The sequence below is a fragment of the Rhinoraja longicauda genome, chromosome 11 (genome assembly GCF_053455715.1).
Source record: "Rhinoraja longicauda isolate Sanriku21f chromosome 11, sRhiLon1.1, whole genome shotgun sequence".
Taxonomy (NCBI): Eukaryota; Metazoa; Chordata; class Chondrichthyes; order Rajiformes; family Arhynchobatidae; genus Rhinoraja; species Rhinoraja longicauda.
The window spans coordinates 48,810,559-48,834,820 of NC_135963.1; the positions used below are offsets into that span (position 1 = coordinate 48,810,559).

The window sequence follows — 24,262 nt, forward strand, 5'->3', positions numbered from 1 at the left end:
TGCACACAATACTCCAGGTGTGGTCTCACTAGGTGATACAACCCAATCCTCTTCTTTTCTAAGCACCCTGTTATAAAATCCTTTATAATAGACCCCATCACTGTTTCTACTGTGTAATCTTTACATTGTTCTGTATTTATTTTCTTAGTTTCAATCTTTGATCATATTTTCTAGGCTTTTACCACTGATTTTAGGGTTCACTGGGCTCAACATCCTCTCCGACCTGAATTTGCTGAAAGTACCTACTTCCTATACAAGGTAAATTTCTGCTTTTTAATGGAATCTTATAATATCTATATACTAAAACTCTCGTTTGTTATCTTGTTTGTGACTGAACTTCAGCCAAAACGGTACACGATAGCGCGACAATTTTAGGCCCAGTTTACTCACCATTGTCACTTTAGTGATAATGCAAGTAGTTTTATTGAAATCGGTGTTATATTTTTAAAGTTATTCACATTTTAAAGTTTAAAAGGAGGGGGAGGGGAGGAAGGAGGATGGAGGGGGGAGAAGGGAGAGGGGAGGGGGGGTTGAGGAGAGATGGGGGGGGGGGAGAGGACAGGGTGCTGCACCAATGCAGGAGAGGTTTGGGCCCAACGGGTCCACTTTGTCTAGTTCAATAATAAAGAGTTATCTGTAAAATGTAAGAATTCTGGCACAACTCTGAATCTGTAGCTGATGTGAAAGCTTTACTATTGATGTTGTTTAAATGCTAATGACAATTGTTGCTACAAATAGGCTACAGGAGATAAATATTACTTGGAGGTGGGAAAGACTATCATTGAGAACCTGAATAAATATGCCCGTGTACCATGTGGCTTTGCAGCAATGAAAGATGTCCGTACAGGCAGCCATGAGGACAGGTTAGTCCCTGACTTTTTCCTATTTGGTTTCTGTTCTTCCATAAAGACGGATGTGTGCTTTATAATGCCTGAATCCCATTGTGGCTCCCTGGGGATAGACACATCATGGTAATCAGTGTTAAGTTTATTATCATTTTGGTACTGATAACCAAAAAATAACCAAATCATGTCATAAAGTTATCTCCAAGCCTATGTGTTGTTATGGAATATAAATATTGAAATTTATTCATCCCATCCCTATTTGAACTGGAAATAGAAGTTATTCAGACCAATCCTAATTCCCAGCTTTTGTTTTTTTAACTTTGTAGGTTATGTCATATTAGATGCTCAGAAAGGTACTCCATAAATATCAAGTTTTCATCTTCACCCTTTGAAGCAGTGGTTTCCAGAGACCACCATTTTGCGAGAAAGCAATTTTATTCAATGTCTTTTGATCCTTTTCTTAAATCTTTACAGCCAGTACTATGGGAAATGAGTCCTTCCTATTTAACCTCTCCAGGCTAAATTGGTGCTTATACAGTTTTGTCCAATGTGATAAGTACAGTTATATTCCATGTTGGGTAGACGATATCCTTTATTTTTGATAAAGTTCTGCCCCTTGATTTTCTCAGTCTCTCTGGTTTACTCTTTTACTGATAACCATTGTCTATAGAGGGTAAGGAAAGTTAGTTAAAAATCTTTTAGAAGATGAAAATTTTTAACATTGAAATTGGGTATTCATTGAATTTTTCACTTCTACTTAAGAGGACAGCTCAAAGATAAACAATACATCAATCTCTTAATTTTATAGTAATTTCTTCACATCTTGTGTGAACTTTGGTGTAGAAGTGTTGTGATTTCAATAACGCGCAGGTGTTACGAAAGAAGTATTGTATTACAGAATGGCACTTTTTGGAAAGTTTTCTTTTCTCTGGTTTATGAGTCAAGTTCCAGACTGCAACCTACAATCATGAAGGGGTCTATCAACATATTTGTGTAGGCTTAATTCTTAGTTGCTTTATGTCCTCTGTCTCTCTTGTCTTGAAATTTAGATACATTTTGGTGAAATAACTGGGTAAATGAGCATCAAGTCACATTGTCAGTTTGAGGTATCAAATTATCTTGGTTTCCATATTGTTCCATTTTCAAAATGTCAATGTATTATGAGAGGTAAATAAACTTATAAAGGATCTATTAAATAAGTAATCAATCTTGATACTATTGTATAAATGATCAATCTTGGTACATATCTCCTGCCAACAATCAGGCAGAAGATGCAAAAGCCACACGGCACATGCTACCAGATTTAGGTGCAGCTTCTTCACCACTTTATCAGACTATAGAACAGACCTCTCATAAACTAAGGGGGTAGTTCCCGTCTCTACTTTTATTCACATTTTCTCTACTACTATAAAGCTATAGAATGGTGGTGTAGCAGTAGAGCTACTGTCTTACAGCGCCAGAGACCCGGGTTTGATCCTGACTACGGGTGCTGTCTGTACAGAGTTTTTTGAGTTCTACCCGTGACCTTTGTGGATTTGCTCCGAGATCTTCAGTTTCCTCCCACATTCCTAAGATGTACTGGTTTGTAGGTTAATTCGCTTGATATAAATGTAAAATTGTCCCTAGTGTGTGCAGGTAGCATTAATGTGCGGGGATCGCTAGTCGGTGTGGACTGAAGGGCCTGTTTCCGCACAGTATCTCCAAACTAAACTTTTAAAAATGCTACAAAGCAGTAACCTCATATTCTGCACTGTTCCCTGTTTTTTCCCCTTTGCATTACCCAATGGTATGAGTTAATTGTACTTGTGTATAGTACAGCACGTGAACAGTTTTTTTCCTCTGTATTTCGGTTCGTGTGAGAAAAATATAGCAATACCAATTTATTTTCATCATGCAATTGGAAAATAACAAGTGTGACTCTTGAGAACTAATTAAATCGTTTTCACCCTAAACATAATTTTTTGTCTTTTCAAGTAGGAATATTAGATCAGTTATTTCAAACCTTCTGTTTGCTTTAATTAAATTTTCATAACCTGTGTTTCTCCAACTAGTATCTATTATACTTTAATGTATTCTAGGTTTTGAATACCTAGCCCATTAAATATAAATGGGAGGCATAAATTAATTATGAACTTGCTTGATTGTGAATTTTCAAAATTGTATCCCCATACCTTTGAAGAATTTCCAAAATTGTATCTCCGTGGCTTTGAACTTGTTAGCGCAGAATTGTCAATGACCAGATATCCATCTGACTTTAAAAGATTGTGAGATGATTTGTGTTTTAAAGTGACAACACCCCAAACCGAGCTGGAGAAAAAAGCATCACTTTCATTAAACTTGAATTGAGGTCAGAGTGTATTTTTAATATTTCCTCCTATTTTTCATCTACAGAATGGATTCCTTTTTCTTGGCTGAAATGTTCAAATATCTGTTCCTTCTCTTCGCGGAGAAAGACGATATTCTCTTTGATATTGAGGATTATATCTTTACCACTGAGGCCCATTTGTTACCACTTTGGCTCTCTACAAATTTCACCAAGAAACAAAAAAATGAGGTAGGTGAAAATATTTGCTGGATATTTGCAACTGTGTTTGGAATACGTTGCAGGTGGGCAAATCAATTAAATATCGGTTTTTGAATTTACATTTAGCATACATTCATTCGAACTTTTGACTTTCAATCAAATGATAGCTTAACATAGGTTGATCTCAACACATTCACTATTTTAACTCCTTTATGCTCAAACAACAATGTTATATTATTATCTCTTCAATTGTATGTGATCTATGAGCAGCTAAACTAATATAAAAAATTGCTTAAAAGGAAATCCACTAATTTTTATAACGATTTTTATAAATGAGGCAAACACGTTTTTTGTGCTGAGTTCCATGCTTTTTGAGAAGAATAAAACTCAAAAGGCTTATTTTTACACCCCTTTCCCCCCGACCCCCAAGTTGCTGATTGGCCTGAACTTTCATTATTTTCTGAGCATTCTTTTAAAAGGAAATTCTGTAACTTATGGACTTGATTGCTTAGACATTTAAAACTTAATATTTTAATCAAATAATTACATGGGTTGGTTACATTTAGTTAATTAGCTTTTTGTGTTATTTCTTGCATCTATAGCGTACAATGACTTTTGTAGACAGGATCTTTGTCCAAGAAATATAACTAAACAAGCAGCTGAAAATCAAAGAAACTGCTGATGCTGTAAATCTGAAATAAAAAGAGAAAATTATACAACTTTTCCTATCAGCAGATGCTGCCTGATTTGTTGCGCTTTTCTAGTATTTTCTACATAAGCAGATGCCTAACATGACTTTTTTTTGTCTTCCAGACAGCAACTTACACAGATTTGGATGACAGCAACTTTGATTGGTCGTGCCCTAATACACAAGTTCTATTCCCAAATGATCCTTCTTATGCCAACAGCATTCGTGAACTTTTTAAAAATGTGGTGGACAAAACTTGCCCAAAGGCCAACATGAGACAGTAAGAACTACCTCCATTACCAAAGTCGGACATTGTGTATGTGAGATTTGGTCAAAGTTTGGCCTTTTCCATTGGATTCATTTTTAACATTAAAAACGTCATTCTATTTTACTGAAAGAAATGCTTGCATGTCACTAAAGATATTTGCATTTCTGTGAGGGGTCATTTAATGAGCAATATTTCTTGTTTGTGCGAATATGCTTTTCGAACCACAGAAACATTTTAATATGATAAAATTTGATTTACGTATTGTTATTCTGTGGACCTGTGTTTCGGTGTGAAGATTTAATAGGTACGTTTTAATATCTTTAGGCTACAAACATTTGTTTTGGTTTAACTGGGTTAAAAATGGTGCTTAAAATCTAATTGAAATTGAAGATGGTAAGTTTCTAAAAATACATGTCGAAAGTAGTTTCCTCAGTTTAAAAAAAGATACAGTTCTTCAATTTATTTCTACCATGCACACACAACGTGCACACAAAATGAGTCTGTGATCTTTTTGTTACAGGGAGGTAGGTGGTGATGGTCCTGGGATCAGGTCACATCTGAGGGCCAGAGACTTTATGGCCAACAATCCTGAACACCTCGATTTGCTAAAGAAAATGGGAGTCAGCCTAATTCATCTCAAGGATGGCAGAGTCCAGTTGGTTCAACATGCAAACCAGGTGAAGCTGCTGCTATGTTTTTGTTACTGGTCGCTTGCCCCAGGCTGGACAAAGCGGTCTCCACAAGATGCTGTCCGACGATGCCATCCTGTTCTCACTGCCATGTTGAGTTTAGGATCCCTTAGCCCAGAATGGGCATGATGGATATATGACAGTAAAAGTACTAACCCAATGGGGAATGATTTGAAATTAAACGTTTAAAGAAAAATTATTGTTTATAAAATGGAAATATTAGCATAAAAGTACAAATGAGATTCTGAATGAGGTATTGTAAATAATGGTAATATGTCTACTAAATATAGACAGATATCGTTTTATTTAATGGCTGAATAAATCAGAAATAAAAACAGCTCAGTACATTTTTTTCAATGGATTACTAAAAGCAAAATGTTTGCTGAAACATGGAAGAAGAGTTGTAAATGGGATTCTGTGGGATTTCGGTGGTAGTCACTATTCATTTTGTGACCTACATTCGAACAATGCTTCGTAATTATACTCTGTATCAAAAAAACTGAATAGAAGAGTTAAAGTTTGCAGGGAGCTCCTGAATCCATAGAGAAACATTTGTTTTTGATTAAGTACTGAAACACAGCATTTACCAAAGATGGAAGTCAAAACAAAAATGACTAATGACTGCCTGAATCCAGTAACGAACAAATCACGTGTTTTGCGCTCCCTCAGGCAGCAAGTGCACACGATGCAGAGGACGGTCTGCGTTTCATGCAGGAGATGATTGAATTGTCCAGTCAGCAGCAGAAGGAGCAGCTGCCACCTCGAGCTGTCCAAATCATCTCCCCTCCATTCCTTGGTCGAGTGGTACTCACAGCTGGACCAGCACAGTTTGGAACAGAGCTTTCCAAAGTCACCAGTGGGGTATGGGTTTACTGAATTTAACCAGTGTTTGAATACTGATATTTTGTCAGGTTTTGTTTGAACAGGTATAGTATATGACAATATCGTTTGACTATATAAACTCAAAAATTCAAGAAATATTTAGTCTCTTCAGTATTATTTAATAGTTTGGATATAAACATATTTAACAACGTTGCTTAAATACATGCATAAAGTTGTTATAATAAAGAGTGATAGAGTCGAGCAGTAATGAAATGGGTCCTTCCGACTGTATGGACCATCAGGTACCGAGATATATTGACCCTAATTTATTCCCTCCATGACTCCATGAACCCCCCCCCCCCGTCGGTTCTACCACTTGTGGCAATTTACATTAGCCAATTAACCTTCCAGACTGCATGTCATTGGGATATGGGAGGAAGCCATTACAACTAGAAGAACCCATCACATTCATGGAAAAAGTACAACTCCACGTAGTACTGGAGGGCAGGATTGTTGCTGTGAGGGAACGACTACTAGCTGCACAAAGATATTCCAAGAGTTCTACACAAAGTTGATGTGAACTCCCTTTTGCATGCGTGCTTTCTGACAGATCTGCCAAATCACAGAAAATGTAATCCCTCCTACTTATCATCTGTAGGTTGATTCACTGTAGCTCCAAATGCCCGAGACCTCAAGGTGCTAAGTTAATGAGCGTATGCAAGAACTTGTACGATTGTGGGAATTGGTCGGGAAGCTGGGGATGCGCTGTCTTATGATATTGCCCCCTTCTGAGACATGCATGCAACTACTCAACATCATGGTCAGCACAATAGTGCATTAATTTAAATTCTCATCACACAAGCAGTACCCATTTCATGATTTGTCCAATTTAACCTCCTCGTGTTTCATTGCATTGATTAAACCTTCATTTTCTGATACCAACAATGTCAGGAATTTTAAATTAGGTTTATTCCTTCAGTTCTGCAAGAGATATGGCTCTTTACAAAACTTCAGGCCCATAAAATTCAAATGGGGTTTGTAGCCTGCCATTCATTATTGGTAATAAATTAAAGCACGGACAAACACAAAACTTTAAAAATTCATAATGGTGCTATCGGTAGAAAAACTGGACTTTGTCTTAAAATCAGACATTCCTGGAAGTCTGGCTCATCACAATGTTGTCTAGCTTTTGGCACTTCATTAGTACTTGTCCATCTCCAATGCTTGGGTTGACTTGACCCAGTGCAAAGTGTCTTTGGAATAAGACAACAGAAAGAAGAATTTATAAGTACTGAAAACAATTATTTTGAACTTTAATTTTGAAATGGACCAAAATCTGTGGAAATCCAGAACCTGGTACAATCGCAGTTCCAAGGATACTGGGTTCCAAAGTACATGCTCTCATCAGCACCAAATTTCCTATTTAAAATTAATGCTCAGAACTAAATGCTGTTATAATGATGACAGTGTTGCAGGTTGTATGTGGGATTTGGTTGTTTTTTTAATCACTCTTACTATGTTGTTTGATGGCATGTGCATAGATTTTTACTGTGGAGAGCATTAGATGTTTTGAAACCTTTAAAGCTTATACAGAAAAGTTAAGGTTGCAAGTTTGACGGGGGTTCTTTCAATTAACAAATGTGCTGTTCAATGAATGGGAACTCTGATTACTCAGAACTAATTACAAGACTCTCGGTTTATTTACCTTGCTGCAGTGCTGCAAGACATGTACATAGCTCACAGGCTAAGAATGATGAAGATCTCTGCAAAGGATTGTGTGGAAATCAAATTAGTATCATACTTGAATAGGAAAGATCATATAATTGCAGAACAATCTGGTTGTAGTCGTTCCTTGATGTGTACCTCAAAGTGATGGTGCCGGCTAGCCATGACTGATGTGTGTGTGTAAAAAAATATATTAATTGCACTCCTATTTTCATTTCAAAATTCTTTATAGGTACGAGGTTTTGTTGCAAAATGTGAGCCCTACAATGGCTGTTCGGAAGTAACAAATCATGAGTCGATAAAGGGGAAAATTGCCCTGATGCAACGAGGTCATTGTATGTTTGCTGAGAAGGCACGGAATGCACAGAAGGCTGGGGCGATAGGAGGCATTGTTATTGGTGAGATGTACACTTCTTTTTCACTTATTAATTTACATACCTGATATAAAAATAAGAATATCCCACTGTCTTTTCTTTCTTTTCAAATCTTTTTTATTAAATTTCAAAAAATGATAAGCATAACAGTGATATTGATACATAGGGATCAGGATTACATTAAAAACAAATGTAACCTAAATATAAATCCAGTTTCAAAATACATATAGGGTATAGACCTCCCAGTCTCTATGTAATTATAGATAAAAAGGTTAAAAGAGAACTTATATATATTAAAAAAAAGATAAAAAGAAAAAAGAAAAAAAAATGTTACCCCCCCTAAACTAACATAAGCAAACAAACAAAAAAAAAACAAAAAAAAAAACAGAATCTGGGCTGCAAAAACAATGTCAACAGTTTAGACCCCTGTTTGTCGTTAAATCTGTTCCACCAATTAAAGGTTAAAAATTATTATAACGGCTGGAGAGGGGACAACTTATATTGTGTGAAAATATTGAATAAAGCTTCCCCAAGTCCTATCAAATTTAACCGAGCGTTCAACAATATCACTCTTAATTTTTTCTAAATTTAAATATGATATCGTTTCAGAATACCAATGGAGTGTGGTGGGAGGATTAGAGTCTTTCCATTTAAATAAAATAGATCTTCTGGCAATTAATGTAGTAAAAGCAATCGACCGACGGGCTGAAAGGGACAAATGAATAGAATCTATCATTAGTCATTAACTTCGGATAGAAATAGAAATTATTTTGGGGTTTGCATCCTGTTACTGTTACTGATTAATTTTAGATTTAGATTTAGATTCTACAGCGCGGAAACAGGCCCTTTCAGCCCACCCAGTCTGCGCCGCCCAGTGATCCCCGCACATTAACACTATCCTGCACACACCAGGGACAATTTTTACATTTTACCCAGTCAATTAACCTACAAACCTTACTCCATAAATGTTACTCCATAAATGTTATTACAGTGGCACAATATTATCTAGTATACAAATTATATTTTAATGCTGGTTTTATACATGTAGACCCAGTACCCTATTTTAGTTCTATGCTCTGATCATCACATGTTAAATTTTATGTGTGAGAGGGATGGAATGTTTGTCGTAATGTTCCTTGATTCCATTACAGCATTAAACAAAATCATCCAGTTTTTGTCTAAATTGTCTAAATTGGTTGGAGTTGTGTTGCTTGTTTGCTGTGTGTGCCCTGCGACATCCTTTCTTGTGGCTGTCTTTTCCTTATTACTTGCTGTCTCTTGATGATGGCCTGGAGACACAGCTGATTTCTCTTGACTCTTCCATAACCTCTGTGCTATCAGGCTACCTCGACATCCATTTGTAACTGAATTACAATTTCTTCCCACTTGTGTGTAGCCCATGTATACAAACGAGCATTCAGGAGAAATGCCCAGTGGGATGAATCTGCCAGCTACTGTGGATCTGCAGGCATCTTCTGCCACATGGGAACTTTGTTCATGGCGGCATCGCTGACTTGCAAACTGTCCATGTTATGAACCGTTCACAGGAACGGAACAGTGTAGTAATCTGAGAAGAACCTATACCATTATCATTGGCTCCATTCTCCTCTCAAACCTGTCTCGAGCTGATTCACAATATCCGTAACCTTGTTAATATTTCCATTCCTGTGTTTAATTACTAATGTCAAAGAAATGTAGTTCACGAAAATTAAGAAGTACTGTGTTATTAATGGGAACAGACATAAGGCTGCACTCTGGGCAGTAATGGTTGTATTTGGTTCTTAGTTTAATCTGTGTATTGCTGCATATTAAATTAAGTCAATTTAGTGTTTCAATTCAAATCATTGTGATTATTAGTATTCCTGTATGTGATTTTTATCAAAGTACGTTAATTATCATTTTTATTAATGTGCATTCACAAAACTTTTAGGACAGGAATTTCAAATGAATTATCAGTGCATACTAATTAGATGTCTTATAAGTATTGATTTTTACCGCACTTGTCAAAAATGCTGAAATGGATTAGTTTGAGGTGCACGGCATGAAGTGTCTGTCATATTTGTATCTGTTTCTTGCTGAGCTTCTTCCTGAAGCTTATCTGCAAGATAGACCAAATTGAATGGAAATCACGTGGATTCTGTTTCATGTCAGCCCAAGCCCATAACACAAAAATCCCTGTACCTGGCAAATTTTCACCATCTTATTTTGGGGGGGAAAAAACATGGAAAAGCCAAATGTGTTTCTTCATGAAACATGGACTTGAGGCAATGTTGGGACAGAGTAGATTCATTTGACCATGACCTAAATATGCTGAATGCTCATCACAAGTACCTGAAACGGAAAATAATCTCTTCATGATCACTATCACAATGTTGCATTGGGGTTGTGGTTCAGTCATCACCACAACTTGAGACGGACCAACCTACCCTATTGGCCTTGTCTGTTAGATCTTTTAATCAGAAGAATCCAATCTAGTTGGCACTGAAGATTCTGCTGGACTGGAAACATGTTCCTGTTGTTTTAACTGAGTTTACTGTTGGACAGATGACAATGAAGGAAGCAGCAGTGACACAGCGCCACTCTTCCAAATGGCTGGTGATGGAAAGAACACTGATGATGTTACAATCTCAATGCTTTTCCTCTTCAACAAGGAAGGGAATATCATTCTTGATGCTATGCAGGAATACCAGGGAGTGGAAGTGCTGCTCTCGGATAAAGCGAAGGATAGAGGTAAATTTAAACCAACAGTAAGTCATTCTAAAACCAAAGTAATTTACAGTGTTATTTAAAAAAAAAATGTAGATATCAACTTAGTTTCTAACTTGCATGCTTTATAAACCTGTCTCACTGCTTAGAAATCTAAAATACTGTTGTGTGTTATATATTCCCTGGGCAGCGTTCCAACATTGTCCTTCACATTACACTAGAACTGAATTAAACATCCTGACTACTGTAGTAAAACAACAAATGTCAGGATTGCAATTATTACTGTACTAGTAACTCAATCCTCCAAACATTCAATGCTAAACCATGCAAGGGATACTTGAAAATTAATATATTTTAGTTATCCATATGTCATATCTCTGAAACAAAATTGTGTGTGTTTCTTTCCTCTTTTTTTACTGATCACATCTAATTTTCCTTTCATATTAAAAAATGGCGCACCTGCTTTCTTACACTGGGTATCCTTGTCCAATTTAGGTGCATAAGACATCTGTAACAAATGTCGTTTTTTGTAGTGTTTAATACAATTATTTTTGACCCGTTATCCGAATGATTATGAGGATCATTAATCATTAATAGTTTGTTTTGTGATTTTAACTTTCTCATTTCAGCCATGCTGGATTTTCCTTGTTATATAAAACTCGCAACTTGAGCAGTGCTTGACAGTGAAATCCCTTAAACGTTATAGTATTTTACTTTGATTCTAGAGGTCTTGGGTAGATATCATAGGGATCCCCTCCATTTTGTGATGCTAGTCAATGAGAAACACTGCTCTGGATTGTGTTTCTTGATTAAAAAAAGTATATCCCATAATGTTATGAGCCTCTATTTGCTGTAAATTATATTGAAATAGTGTAAGATGTTTATGCATTTTTTCCTTAAAAAATATATAAAGCTCAATGCCAGGATGCCGAGTACTTCAGACATAATACTATTTTGGGACATGCACACACTTTTTGGCATTAAACTTATTACACTGACAAAGCAATGGAGAATCTGAAAGGCTTATTTTTAGAAATCTGAAAAAGCAAGATGAATATGTGTGGAATATATGAACAGTTAAATATAAGTGCGAATGTGCAGATTATCTTTGTGTTTAGTCAGGTAAGTGATATTTATGGTATACTAGACCAAGTGGACCCGTTGGGCCCAAACTTCTCCTGCATTGGTGCAGCACCCTCTCCCCCCCCTCCCCCTCCCTCCTCCTTCCCCACCCCCCTTCCCCTCCCCCCACTCCATCCCCCTCAACCCCCATTATCCTCCACCCTCCATCCCCCTCCCTCCCTAGGAGATAGATTTAAACTTTAAAGTGTGAATAACTTTAAAAATATAACACCGATTTCAATGAAACTTCTTCCATTAGCACCAAAGGGACTATGGTGAGTAAGGCGGGCCTAAAATTGTCACGCTATCGTGTACCGTTTTGGCTGTAGTTCAGGAACAAATGAACAAACAAACAAAAGTTTTAGTATATAGATGTCTATTTTTTGTAAGCCAAGCATAGGTTGGCCGTTCCAATTTGTCATTAAGAAGTGGTGCAGGCCACCTTAGTGAACCACTGCAGTTTGTGACATAGTGTCGATGATGAAGGAGTGCCCATTTATTTCCAAGATGGCACGGTGAGACATGGAGCTTCCAAGTGAGAGAGGCAGTAATTTTGCAAGTTGCTGTCAAAGGGGTTGCAGGCGTACTGCACTGCATCGTATAGATGATAGGTGTTGTAGCCATGGTGCAGAGGGGAAAAAGCTCAAATTTGGTCAAACAACCTGGTTTATCCTGTTATCCTGGTTAGTATCAGGCATCTGAAGTTTTGTTGCAGTTGCACTCATACAACCAATCGGCAAATATTCCCTCACACATCTGACCTTTATCTTGCAAATAGTGGAAAGGCTTTGGGAAGTCGGGAAATAAATCATTTGTTGTTAAGTTCTACCCTTTGATCTGTCGTCATACTCACAGCATTGATATGGTCAGCACAATGAAGCCACTGCTGATTGACAACTTTCAAAGTTGTTGATTGTGGAAAGTTGGCTTTGGCCAACTGAAATGAAAAGAATAGGTGGTTAGACCTTTTGTTTTTGGAGATGGTCATCGCCTGAATCTCAAGGGAATGCAATAAGTTAATTGTTACTCACACTGAACAACTGAAGGCTTGATATTGCCCTGGCATTGTCACTTGAGGGCATAGACTGCATCATCGTCTGAAAGTTGGGAATTGAACTGAACAATGTACAGTCATCAGCTGAGCACCTGAGAGAATAAAGCAATCAAAGATGGTTGGGCATTCAGACATTGTCCTGAGGAAATCCTACATTGATGTCCTGGAGCTGTCATGATTGGCCTTTGATAATCCCAGCTATCTTCATTTACGCTAGGTTCAACTGCAGACAACTGAAAGTTTATCTCCTGGTTACCATTGACTTCAGCTTTCCTCTGGGCCTTTGATAGCACATTCAGCCAATTCCTGCCTTGATATGATGGACTGTTAATCTTAACCCATCTCTGGCCTCAATTCCTTTGTCCATATTTGGACCAAGGTTGTAATAGATCTGCAGCCAATTGCTTTGGCAGAATCCAAACTGAGTGGGGTACTGGTAAGTAAGTGCTGCTGGACAGCACTGTTGGTAATGTCTTTCCTTACTTTGCTGATGGAAAGTGTGAGCTAATGCCATTTATGTTCATAGGTTAGATGTAACTCGGCATCCTGAATTTCATTCATAGGGTGTGTGTGATTAGACGTGCACATGTATAATTAGATCAAGTATGGAATGATTCATTTTGTAACCAGTCTGTGTTGCTTTTTTTTTTGCCGCACATGGACAAAAATAACAGCCACAATTATTAAAGGTAAAACAATTATGAATTACATTAGTACGTAGTTTATTTTCAAGTTCACCATGACTTGAGTTCAACATCACACCAGACCATGTCTTTGGATGTCTACAGAAATCATTTAGAAAGCAAATGCCCGAATGTATGTAATAACAGCTATCGGGTCACTAACCATCCAGCTTTCCATCCTCATCTTAAGCAGGACATATTTGAACCTTGTTCCGTTTTTGTCCTTAGCAGTGCAGTTGTAAATGGGAGGTCGGGAGCATGAATAATTAATTCCGGCATTCAAATTCATGCTGTTGATTTAAATGAAAATGATAAGGTTTGGCCCTTGATGATTCTAGCAGCATCAATTTAGGAGGGGGAAGAGAAGGCATTGCAAGAGATTCACTGTCTGCAGCTAGATGTACAGGTATAGTATCAGACAAGAAAACCAAGAGGACGAAATCTCAAAGTAGGAGGATGGAGGTTTGAAAGTGATGCCAAATTCAAGCAGTTTTAATAGGAAAAGGTTAGAGATCTGCATTTTTCAACTAGTGAGAAATTGAGGGTAGGATTTTAACAAGAAGGCTGGTTTGAAGGGTAGGGAGGCAGTATCCTTGGAGAACCATCAACAATAATCAGCAAATTTGGGAGCCAGAACTGGTGAACAGTTGGGACTAGGGTCAAGGCTGCAGTAGTTTGGTTTGGTAATTTACCACACACAGTCTGGTAACGGCAGAAGTGGGGTAGATAGTTTGGGTGGGGGGAAGGAATACAAGAGAAATATGTGGGTTTGGGCTATGGTGGGGAGCCTTTAACATTAATTGAAGAGCAGTAAAACTACAAATACTGTAAATCTAGAAAAAACACTGCAAATGCTGGAAATACTCAGCAGGTAGTATCTGTGGAAAAATGAAACAGCCAGTAGTGTGAGGGGAACTAAAGGAAAGAAGGGAAGTGGCAGGGACAGATGGTATCAATCATGTTGAAAAAGAAATCCATGGGCTTCTGATGTAATCTTGGAGGACAGAATGAAGGATTTTCTGGGGTTGTGGATGCATTGATGCTGGCATTATTTGTGGCAAAATGGTATGGTGTGTGTATATATAGTTGGGGGATAGTTTTTGTTCAGGTGTTAGAGGTTGAAATGAATGGAGTTCTGAGGAGGCAAGATGGGATTGGCTGAAATATGATTGACAACATGGGAAAGTGACACAACTGGAGATATTCTGATCGAGGAATGGCAATGAATATGGTGTTGTAGGTCTGCGTGGAAACACATTGAAGGAGAAGTTTTGAGGAAAGATGAGCTAAAGTAGGCGAGTTAAGAAATTCGGCAGTGCAAAGACGCAGGCGTCTCTTAGCAGACGACCTACCGTGAGGTGCCTATTGTCCATTTGACTCTGGAATGACATCAAAATGGTTGCAGCTTAGCCGGGCATGAAATGGATAGCTTGGCTATGATGACTCAGGAGGAAATAAGTGTTGACTATAATTGCGATTAACTACAAACTGAAGCCACAGGAATATCTGGAAATAATATTTCCTTCCTGGTTGTTTTTTGGGCGTTGCTTTGAAACAATTCCTTCATTTACATAAAGAAACAGTCACTGCACTGGATTGGCATCCAGTCAAGCATCCTAAATATTCATTCCCTCCACCACTGATGCACTAGAACAAGGACCACGACAAAACTCACTGGAGTTTCTTGAGAATAAATAGAAGTTACTCTGCTTCTATCAGAATAATAAAGGTTATTATCTGGAAGTTGGATTTTTTCACCTGTATTCTCTTGAGAAAGACTCTTATCCATTTCATGCCCCGCTAAGCCACTTCAAGTTTGTCATCCAAACAGTAAAAATCAGATAAAGATAAAGTTGTTAAAAGTCACCTGTTGATTTGAGATGAAATACAGTTTATGAACAAGCCATTGGTAATTTGTAATATCTCATAAAAACAATGTTATTATCATTCTGTATCTGATTCATTTAAAAATTCGGGTTGCTCTATTGTTTAGAATAGTAATGATTGGTTGTGTAAGCAGAGCTCTGTACAACAATGAAATACAATTTAACACATGATCAGAGGGAACCTATAATAACAAATCTAATTATTTATCCATGCAGCGTTATCTTTAATATTCTAACACTTGGTTTTTAGATCCGGGAATGGAAGAATCTGAACAAAATTCAGTCTTGCAGTCCAGGGAGCCAAGCTCGGCCACTTTTGAATGTCAGGGAGAAGCAGCACCAAACAATAAAATCCCAAGCAGTGGGGAAGCTGACGAATCAGTGAATGATAACAGTGATCAGTCAATCATGTCTGATGCAAAGATGCAACTACGAAACGAAATTTTGGATATTTTGAGTGGTTCTGATCAGAACCGAAGGAAAACTCCTACTGGCACATCCTCGGATGCTGTTGATGGCAAAGACAAGGACATGCAAAGGACAGGTTGTCAAGGGCCCTTTGAAGATGAACAGGAATCTTGTGCTCAGTCTTCAGATCAGGAAAAAGAAGAGATTGATAATGAGGTAGAGACGGAGCAGGAGTCCAGTCCAAATATTAGTCAAGAGACAGAGGCTCGAACAATAGACTCCTTGTTATCAGACTGGAAGGAAGAGATAGACGCCTTTGAAATGATGGAGAAGGATGAGCTATGACCGCGGTCATACATTTGTACGATGCGATTTTCCTCCTTTCCCCCAGGTGAACTGGGTGTAATTGCGCAGAGAGACATTTCCTGAACAATTGGAAGAATGTGCCGATCTGTCTCTTTGATTTGTATCAACCTTCAAATGGGGAAAAGGGCCCACAATTTAATGACCATCTCTTCAACCTGTTTCATCTGAAAATGCCACTCCGATAAATGGTTTTCCTGATACAGCATACCTTGGGCTGAGAGAAATGTGCCAGGGTTGAGAGAACTTGCATCGCATTATTTTCCACCTTTCTATCCTTATCCATTCACACGCACACTCTTTCACTGTTGCAGACTAATCTTATTGTATTACTGCAGGTTTTAAAACCACAAAAAGCTGACTGCCAATCGCCAGATTAAAACACACAACTGCTTAATTTATTTTAAATATATCTATAATTACTGAAATATGATTTTAGCTATTTTTTGCTTTTCATCAGACAAAATCATTCTTGACAAAACTGCTTGCAGCGATGAAATTTATTATGAAGTGTTTTCAGCACTATCTCAAATGGGATCCAGTGTTGTCAGACACTGGAACTTGTGGTTCAAAAAAAATTAATGACATGCATAATTTTTATTTTGTTCTGTCCTGCTGACCACATCCCTCCATCCCACTCCTAAACCATTACAAGTTTGCTATCTTCCATTAAATGTGTTGCGGGGATAACAGCCGACCTATGCAGCATTTAAGCAAATGACCACTGCAGAGGCACTGATTTTTACCCTTTTGTGCATGTCAGATCTCTCTATTCTGGTCCATTTATTAGATATTTCTGCCCTGTAGCTGTTAACTGAATAACTGTTGCTGAATCTGTCCAGTTACAGCGTTGATATCAGATGACAGGGTTAATCTTGTAAAAAGGTTCTGGTTAGCAGCAGCTCTATATTAATACTGTAAACAGGAATCATTTCTAAGATCATTTTGGATGAAAGTTATAACAGTATTTTTATGTTTTATTTTTTTAAAAATTTAAATTGTGTAAGGCATGAAGATTATTTTAGACCGGTAGTTTGGGGAAGCCCAATACTAGTGTACAACAACAATTGCCTAATGTTTGTGAACCTTTTCAGATGGTCACAACATTATGGATTAGTGTGCAATCTGCAGGAATATTTATGTCAGAGACTTTCCTCTGTAATTTTACCTGTTGAATGTTTCCTCCTTGAAGCATTATTTGTAGATCCATAGAATTTTAAACTGTTTTCCAATCTGATTTGATTGAACTCCTTAAGTATTATTTATCATATAGCCCTACCATTCTAATAGCGGTGCTGTGGATTAGGTAGGAAAAAAACCTGCAGATGCTGGTTTAAATCGAAGGTAGAGACAAAATGCTGGAGTAACTGGGACGGGCAGCATCTCGGGAGAGAAGGAATGGGCAAAGTTTTGGGTCGAGACCCTTCTTCAGACTGACCTGACCTGCTGAGTTACTCCAACATTTTGTGTCTACCTGTGGATTAGGTAGTTCATCTGCACCACTTTAAATGCCCTTCATAGTGATGTAACACTATCCCAAATCTAGAAACAATAAATTGCTGAACATGTGTCATTGTTCGATTTGTGCTCCCATTAAGTGCCTTGCGATGTTTTACTGTTTTAAAGTCGCTATATAAATAAGTTTGTGTTAAAATCACTATATAAATAGAAGTTGGTGTTACTTGTTCTCTTACTATGTTTTTGGTTAACATAGTTTGGTTAATAAATGTTCAGTCTTGTGTGCTACTGAGTAGTGTAATCTAGATTCCAGTTGCCGGATCAGTTGAGTTCAGTTGCAATAGTACAGTTGATTTCATTGTCATTAGTCCAGGGAACAGAAGCATCAGCCAGGGTGCTTGCTCCATGTGGAAGTCCATCAGGTTAGTATTACTTGAGGAGAATGTCTGCATTGATCCATCAGCTATCTGGATTGACTGTTTGACCAAAGGCACGCGGATGTTCAGTGGTCATTTGACTACCTGGCTCTGGCTGGATGCCAGTAGGATATAGTTATTTGATAAAGGGTTAGTAACTGGACAGCACTTGCAGTGTGTATCCCCACCAACGTGTGAAGAGAGAAATTTTTTTTTTTTTTTTTTTAAAGTGCACGGTTGTTTCATGGATCTATTTTTACCTCTAACAAATTAGTTTTATTGATACAGAGTACACTGGTATATCCTTGTACTTCAGTGTACTCTCCAACCATTATAATCCTCTGCAAATAGTTAAACTTTGGAGCAAAGCAAATACATTTTGTAAAAAATCCCAAAATGTTAGAGTTCACTTTTGAACTGCTACTCATTTTTTCCAAACTCAAAAAATGTTTGACATTTTTAAGAGTTAGCAGTATTTGGAGTTTCGTTCAAAATATTGAATGTAATCTACATGGCAAACATTGTTTTCTGATGTTTAATGTTGTGGCTTTGTCATGCAGAGTACATTAAGATTTTTTGGGGATAGGCAATGTGCATCATTTATGAACTGAGTCATCTTAGCACATGGCAAAATATGCACATCTTTATGAATCATTAATAAGCCTAATTCGTACACTATCAGAGACATTTTCATTACTGTTCAGATACTTGATCACTTAAAACGTGTACTTTTGTCAGGGTGAAGAAATGCTCCTGCAGTTCTCAAAAGGTAAGACTGCAAAGGATCATTCTGAAAGCTGGCTTCTTGTTTCACTGAGATGAAAATCTATATGTTACTATTTTTCAGTATCAGATGATGGTCTCCATAAACCATCATTTGTGTATAATTTCAGTGTCTAAGAATGCTGTATATTACTGTTCATTATTATGATTGATGTTGACAAATTTTGAAATCTATTAAATGTCATAATTCCACTATAATTTGGAGCAGGTATCCTGCAGATGTAGAGAGCTTTTGCGTATTTGCTGCTGAATGTCGGAGCTGTTTCTTTGCTGACCCAAATATTGCAATTATTAGAAGGTGATTTTTTTTAAAAGTTAACTATTTCTGTACGGTCCAGACTGAATAACTCAAAGTGCAATTGCAATAATTAAATTGCTGAATCATTAACTGAAAAAATTAGGAACTAAAATGTATTTTGTTTTAATGGGAAGGGGAAGATAAGTAAGCAATTTTACTGCCTTTGCATTGCAACATTTTAACTTTATGGTGAAGCAATATGCCGATGTGTTGCTGTGTTTTGTGCATCATGGGCAGCGTGCAACGGCTATGATATTATTTCATTTGATTTATCATATTGACTGAACATTTACAAAGCAGCTCAATGTTGACATCCATTCTCAAGCAAAAGAGTTTCAAAGGGTGTCGGATTGTTTTGCAGGCCTTTATATGGCATATATGAGCTCAATTGAACTTTCAAACCAAAGAACTTAAATAATTAAAAGCTAATTACTGGCTTTATAAAAAGCTGAAAAATACCAAAAGCCCCTTGGCAGGTCAGTCGACACCTTTAGAGAGAGAAAAAAAGCCACTAATATTTCAAGTCGAGCATAGCTTTTTGCAATATCAACTGTTTCTCAACTAATGCTGATGAGGATTTCCAATATTTTATTTTGTATTTGGATTTACAATGGCAGGTATTTTAGTGATTTAAGGCTGCAATTGATAATAACACTATAGCTCGGCAAAGTGAAGGTTATCCGACAACTCCACTGTCACTTAAGGTTGCCGACCACACTGTTTTAACTGAGTGATTTAATAAATATGTCAAACAGTCATTCATTTGGAGCATGTTTCCTGGAGAAAGTATCTTGGTTTTACAGGGAGACATCACTTAAGTTTGTTCCTTATTCTCTGTTTAGTGAGAACCTGCTGTTCAATAGACTTATTTTGTGTCATATGGTCTGTTCACCTCCAACACATTGGCTGATACCGTGTTGAAAATCTGTGTTCATTAGCTCATTGATTTTGAAGTCCATTTGGTGGTGTTGGCTTTGGCTTCTCACATCACTGTGGTTTACAATCACACGGGAAATATCAGATTCATGTCAAAATTAAAACTATGCGAACAAGGCATTCGAAATGTAAAACTTATTTTTTTAAGAGAGGAAAGGGAAATTTCGTGCAGTACTAAAAAAAAAAAATAGATATGTATTTTCTTTTCTAAGAGATTTTAATTTGAATTGAAATTAAATTTGACTTTGGGACCTGTTCTTTCCTTGTGGTTGTGGCATTCTGTGTTAATCAGACTGTAGAATTTGCACAGCAGATTGCTGGAGTCCATGTCTTTCAATAACAGATGGGTTACACACCACACGAAAACCCTGTAAATAAAATGGACATCTGTAAAATGTAAACTGTGATGTAAAAGGATCTGGTTAATTTTGTAGATATAATCACTGTACATATTTCTGCATTTGATTACTGTGATTAGTTCTGATTGTAAAGGTTTAATAAACTAATGTAAATATTAATAAAGTCTCTGATATGTTGATCTAAATATTCACAATAGAAAGGATGCCCTAATATTTGAATTAAGTCAAACGGACAAATTTCAAAATGTTATTTGAAATTGACCAATACTCACTTGGCATTGAAAACTAGTTAAAAAAAATCATAATCACTATCTCTGCATACAAAACATGTACATTTAATGCATTTTCTTATGTCTCACGCACATTTGCATGAACTGGTATCATCAAAAAACCCTCTAAAGTGCAGGAAACTAACATGTTCAAAGCATTTTCCTTCAGCGTCCTGGATGTTAACAGCATGCCTTTAGATACCAAGCTGGTGAAAGACATCGTGCAGAAATAGGGACATTGAGATTGGATTCTTGGAGGCGATGTGGAGAGGAAAGGTAGGCATGGAGATGTATTGGTTACTTTGAGGAGGGTTTTGGAGATCACCAGGTTTGTGGATGGGATGGGGGGGATGTGTGGAGGAGATTTCTCTTGATATGATAAGAGATTTTCACTGTACACTAACAGATCGTAGCTAACCAGATGTGGGCCTTCCTTACTCCTGAAAGGGTTGCCTTTCATCTTTAGACAGTTTCCTTGGTATTGCACATATAGTACAACTCTTCTGAGAAAGAGGCGTTAAGCTGAAGTCTAATTTGCTCTTTGAAATGGATGGGAAAGGTTCCATCACACTGCTTTAAAGAAGAGCAGGAAAGTTTTCCTGGCAGTCCTGCCCATTGTCAATTCCTCTAATAGTATCAGGTATTTTGCCAAGTCTAATGGCAAAAGCAGGCAGTTCAGCCATACTTCAGTTGTGTGTAAAAATAATGACGTCAAATAGCAAGAATAAAATTGAAGATTTTCACAATAGTTCACAAACAGCAGTTAAAGTGGGTCTGGGAAGAGAAAACCTCGCCGAAGCCACCACCTTGACTTTGAGTAAGTAATCCCCCAATGACCTGTTTATCATGAGTTCTATTATGTGATATGCCCATCTTCCCATATTTACAAAGGCCTTTGACAAAGTTGCAATCAAAAGACTATTTCTTAATCGTGTAGCTGGGAGGGTTTTATGGTAAATCATGCAAATGAATGACAAAAATTTGATCTTTAGAAAGCAAATATTAATTAACGGAGTTTGTTGGCCTTGGAATTTACACTGAGGCCATCACTTTCTAATTTGCATTTGTCACTGTTTTTCAGAAACGGAGTGCAAATCAGTTGCATGTGGATCTGATACAAACTAAGAAGGACTGTCATTGAGATTTGCTCTGATGTAAAACTAAAATGCAAATGGAACTGAGGCCTTATTCACCAATCCAACCCTGAGTACTTATAACTGTTTCCATGCCCAATCCAACACCACCATGGCTGCAAATATAATAATCTCACAGCAACATGCCTACGATAAAACAAAGCGAATCATACTGACCTGCATAAATGATAGAACTGGACTAGCACATCACGGATCTACCTGACTCAAATCTGAATGATTCATCAGAATACACAGATGGCCTGCTCTGACCTGAACCCAGCATCTGTAGTTGGGTCCCATTGAGTATCCGGCCTTCAAGCAGTAGAATCATAAGGGCAGTGCAGTGGTAGAGTTGCTGTCTTACAGCACCAGAGACCCATCTGATACAGATGCTGTGTGTACAGAGTTTGTACGCTCTCCCAGTGACCGACCGCATGGGTTTTCCCCGGGTGATGCGGTTTCCTCACAAACTCCAAAGATGTGCAAGTTTTAAAAGTTAATTGGCTTCTGTAAATTGCCCCTGGTGTGTAGGATAGAACCAGTATACAGAGTGATTGCTAGGTCGGCACGGACTTGGTGGGCGAAAGGGCCTGTTTCCACACTGTATATCTAAACTAAACTAAAGTTGCAAGCTCATTATTTTTGCCATGAATTCAACATTTACAAATGGGAAGGGCAATGAAGGATGAAATTCACTAAGGACAAATGTGAAATGCTTTATATTGGAACGAAAAGTGGCCCATGGCAGATGTTTAGTATGCACGGTAGGCACGGTAGCGCAGCGGTAGAGTTGCTGCTTTACAGCGAATGCAGCGCCGGAGACTCAGGTTCGATCCTGACTACGCGTGCTGTACTCTAAGGAGTTTGTACGTTCTCCCCGTGACCTGCGTGGGTTTTCTCCGAGATCTTCGGTTTCCTCCCACACTCCAAAGACGTACAGGTATGTAGGTTAATTGGCTGGGTAAATGTAAAAATTGTCCCTAGTGGGTGTAGGATAGTGTTAATGTACGGGGATCGCTGGGCGGCACGGACTTGGAGGGCCGAAAAGGCCTGTTTCCGGCTGTATATATATGATATGATATGCTTCATCAATGGAGTGGAGTGGCATGGTAGGTGTTACTGTCTATTATCTAGACCATCGATACGTGGCACGGCAGCTGGGGAATTTAAATTCAAGTAAATCTGGAATGACCATGAACTTACTGGATTTTTGTTAAAATGCATCTCATTTGTTAGAATCCTTGAGCAACGGACATCCCACATAGCCCAATGTGATAATGCTTGAGGGATAAATCAGCCAGGACCATGTGGAGGATCAGTCCTTAGCTGGTCTTCCCTATATGTGACTCCAGGTCCACCAACTTGGCGACGTACCATTTTGGAGGATCCTTATATACTAATTCTTTAGCATTGAAGCCTTGCATGCAATGCTCATGTTCAGTGAACAAATAAAAAGCTGAGAATGAAGTTGATGGAAATGGGAGCCTTGGTGAATGATGCTCATAATGTCCAATTGATATGCAACACAAAAGTTAAAAGGATGTTGACCCATGTTGAACAAAGCAGCAAAATTCAGGTTGTAAGAAGTTACGCTCATATTGTCAATGCGCTGATTGTCCCTTGGCATCCAGGTCAATTGATCAAAGCATAAGATTCATGATTGTGCAGGAAGTAATCAGAGGTAGGTTTTTCAGCTTTGGAGAAAGTGTCTGAAAGATGGCCTTGGAGGTAAATGAGATAATCACTAATATTGAGAACATCTGAGAAATTAAAGGTAGGCACAAAATGCTGGAGTAACTCAGCGGGACAGGCAGCATCTCTGGAGAGAAGGAACGGGTGACGTTTTGGGTCAAGCGAGACCCTTCGATTTAAACCAGCATCTGCAGTTCTTTCCTACATATCTGGGAAATTAAAATCTTTTGTTCGACAGAATGTAGAAATCCAAATTAATCAAATATTATGGTTGAGTCTCAAGGGCCTGTCCCACTTAGGCGATTTTTTTTGGCGACTGCCGAAGTCGTAGCAGATCGCTGAAATTTTCTTTTACCCGACGACAATGACCACGACAATGCCGAGCCAGGTCGAGATTACACCATCTTCGGAAACATCGCAAAAATTCCCACACTGTCAATGCTTCTCCGGCGTCCTAATTTTCGCTGAAATCACTGACAAGTCGGTAAGTACTTGAGAGTTTTGAAATAAAACATCTTGCCCGGGTTACTTGAAAACCAATCTTCACTGTAACAAGGAATAAACTGGATTTACTTCCAGTTTACTAATAGCTGTATTAAAATAAAAATAAATTTAAGTGATTAAGTGGATTTTTGTGAAAAGTGTGTGGGCATTCTTTGAAAATGTACGGGAGATGCATATCTGGTTTCTGGGTTGTATATCTGGGTTTGGAGCCCACTTTAAATGTAATGGTTGGTGGCCATAAACATCGCGAAAATTCC

General features: G+C 37.9%; 1 protein-coding gene across 4 annotated transcripts in view; it reads left to right on the forward strand.

Annotated features, from left to right (window-relative positions):
* Positions 1-18,253, forward strand: part of edem3 (ER degradation enhancer, mannosidase alpha-like 3) — a 65,308-nt gene extending 47,055 nt beyond the window's left edge. For 2 of the 4 annotated variants that reach the window (XM_078407621.1, XM_078407623.1), the window contains 10 exons: positions 175-258; positions 739-863; positions 3,237-3,399; positions 4,183-4,337; positions 4,846-5,002; positions 5,684-5,875; positions 7,794-7,959; positions 10,480-10,665; positions 13,492-13,506; positions 15,637-18,253. In XM_078407621.1, the coding sequence (XP_078263747.1) occupies positions 175-258; positions 739-863; positions 3,237-3,399; positions 4,183-4,337; positions 4,846-5,002; positions 5,684-5,875; positions 7,794-7,959; positions 10,480-10,665; positions 13,492-13,506; positions 15,637-16,139 (1,746 nt within the window). In that variant the 3' untranslated portion in view covers positions 16,140-18,253. Of the gene's footprint in view, positions 1-174; positions 259-738; positions 864-3,236; positions 3,400-4,182; positions 4,338-4,845; positions 5,003-5,683; positions 5,876-7,793; positions 7,960-10,479; positions 10,683-13,491; positions 13,507-15,636 lie in introns of all 4 variants that reach the window. The other 2 variants (XM_078407622.1, XM_078407624.1) reach the window with 2 other exon arrangements.
* Positions 18,254-24,262: the final 6,009 nt, after the last annotated feature.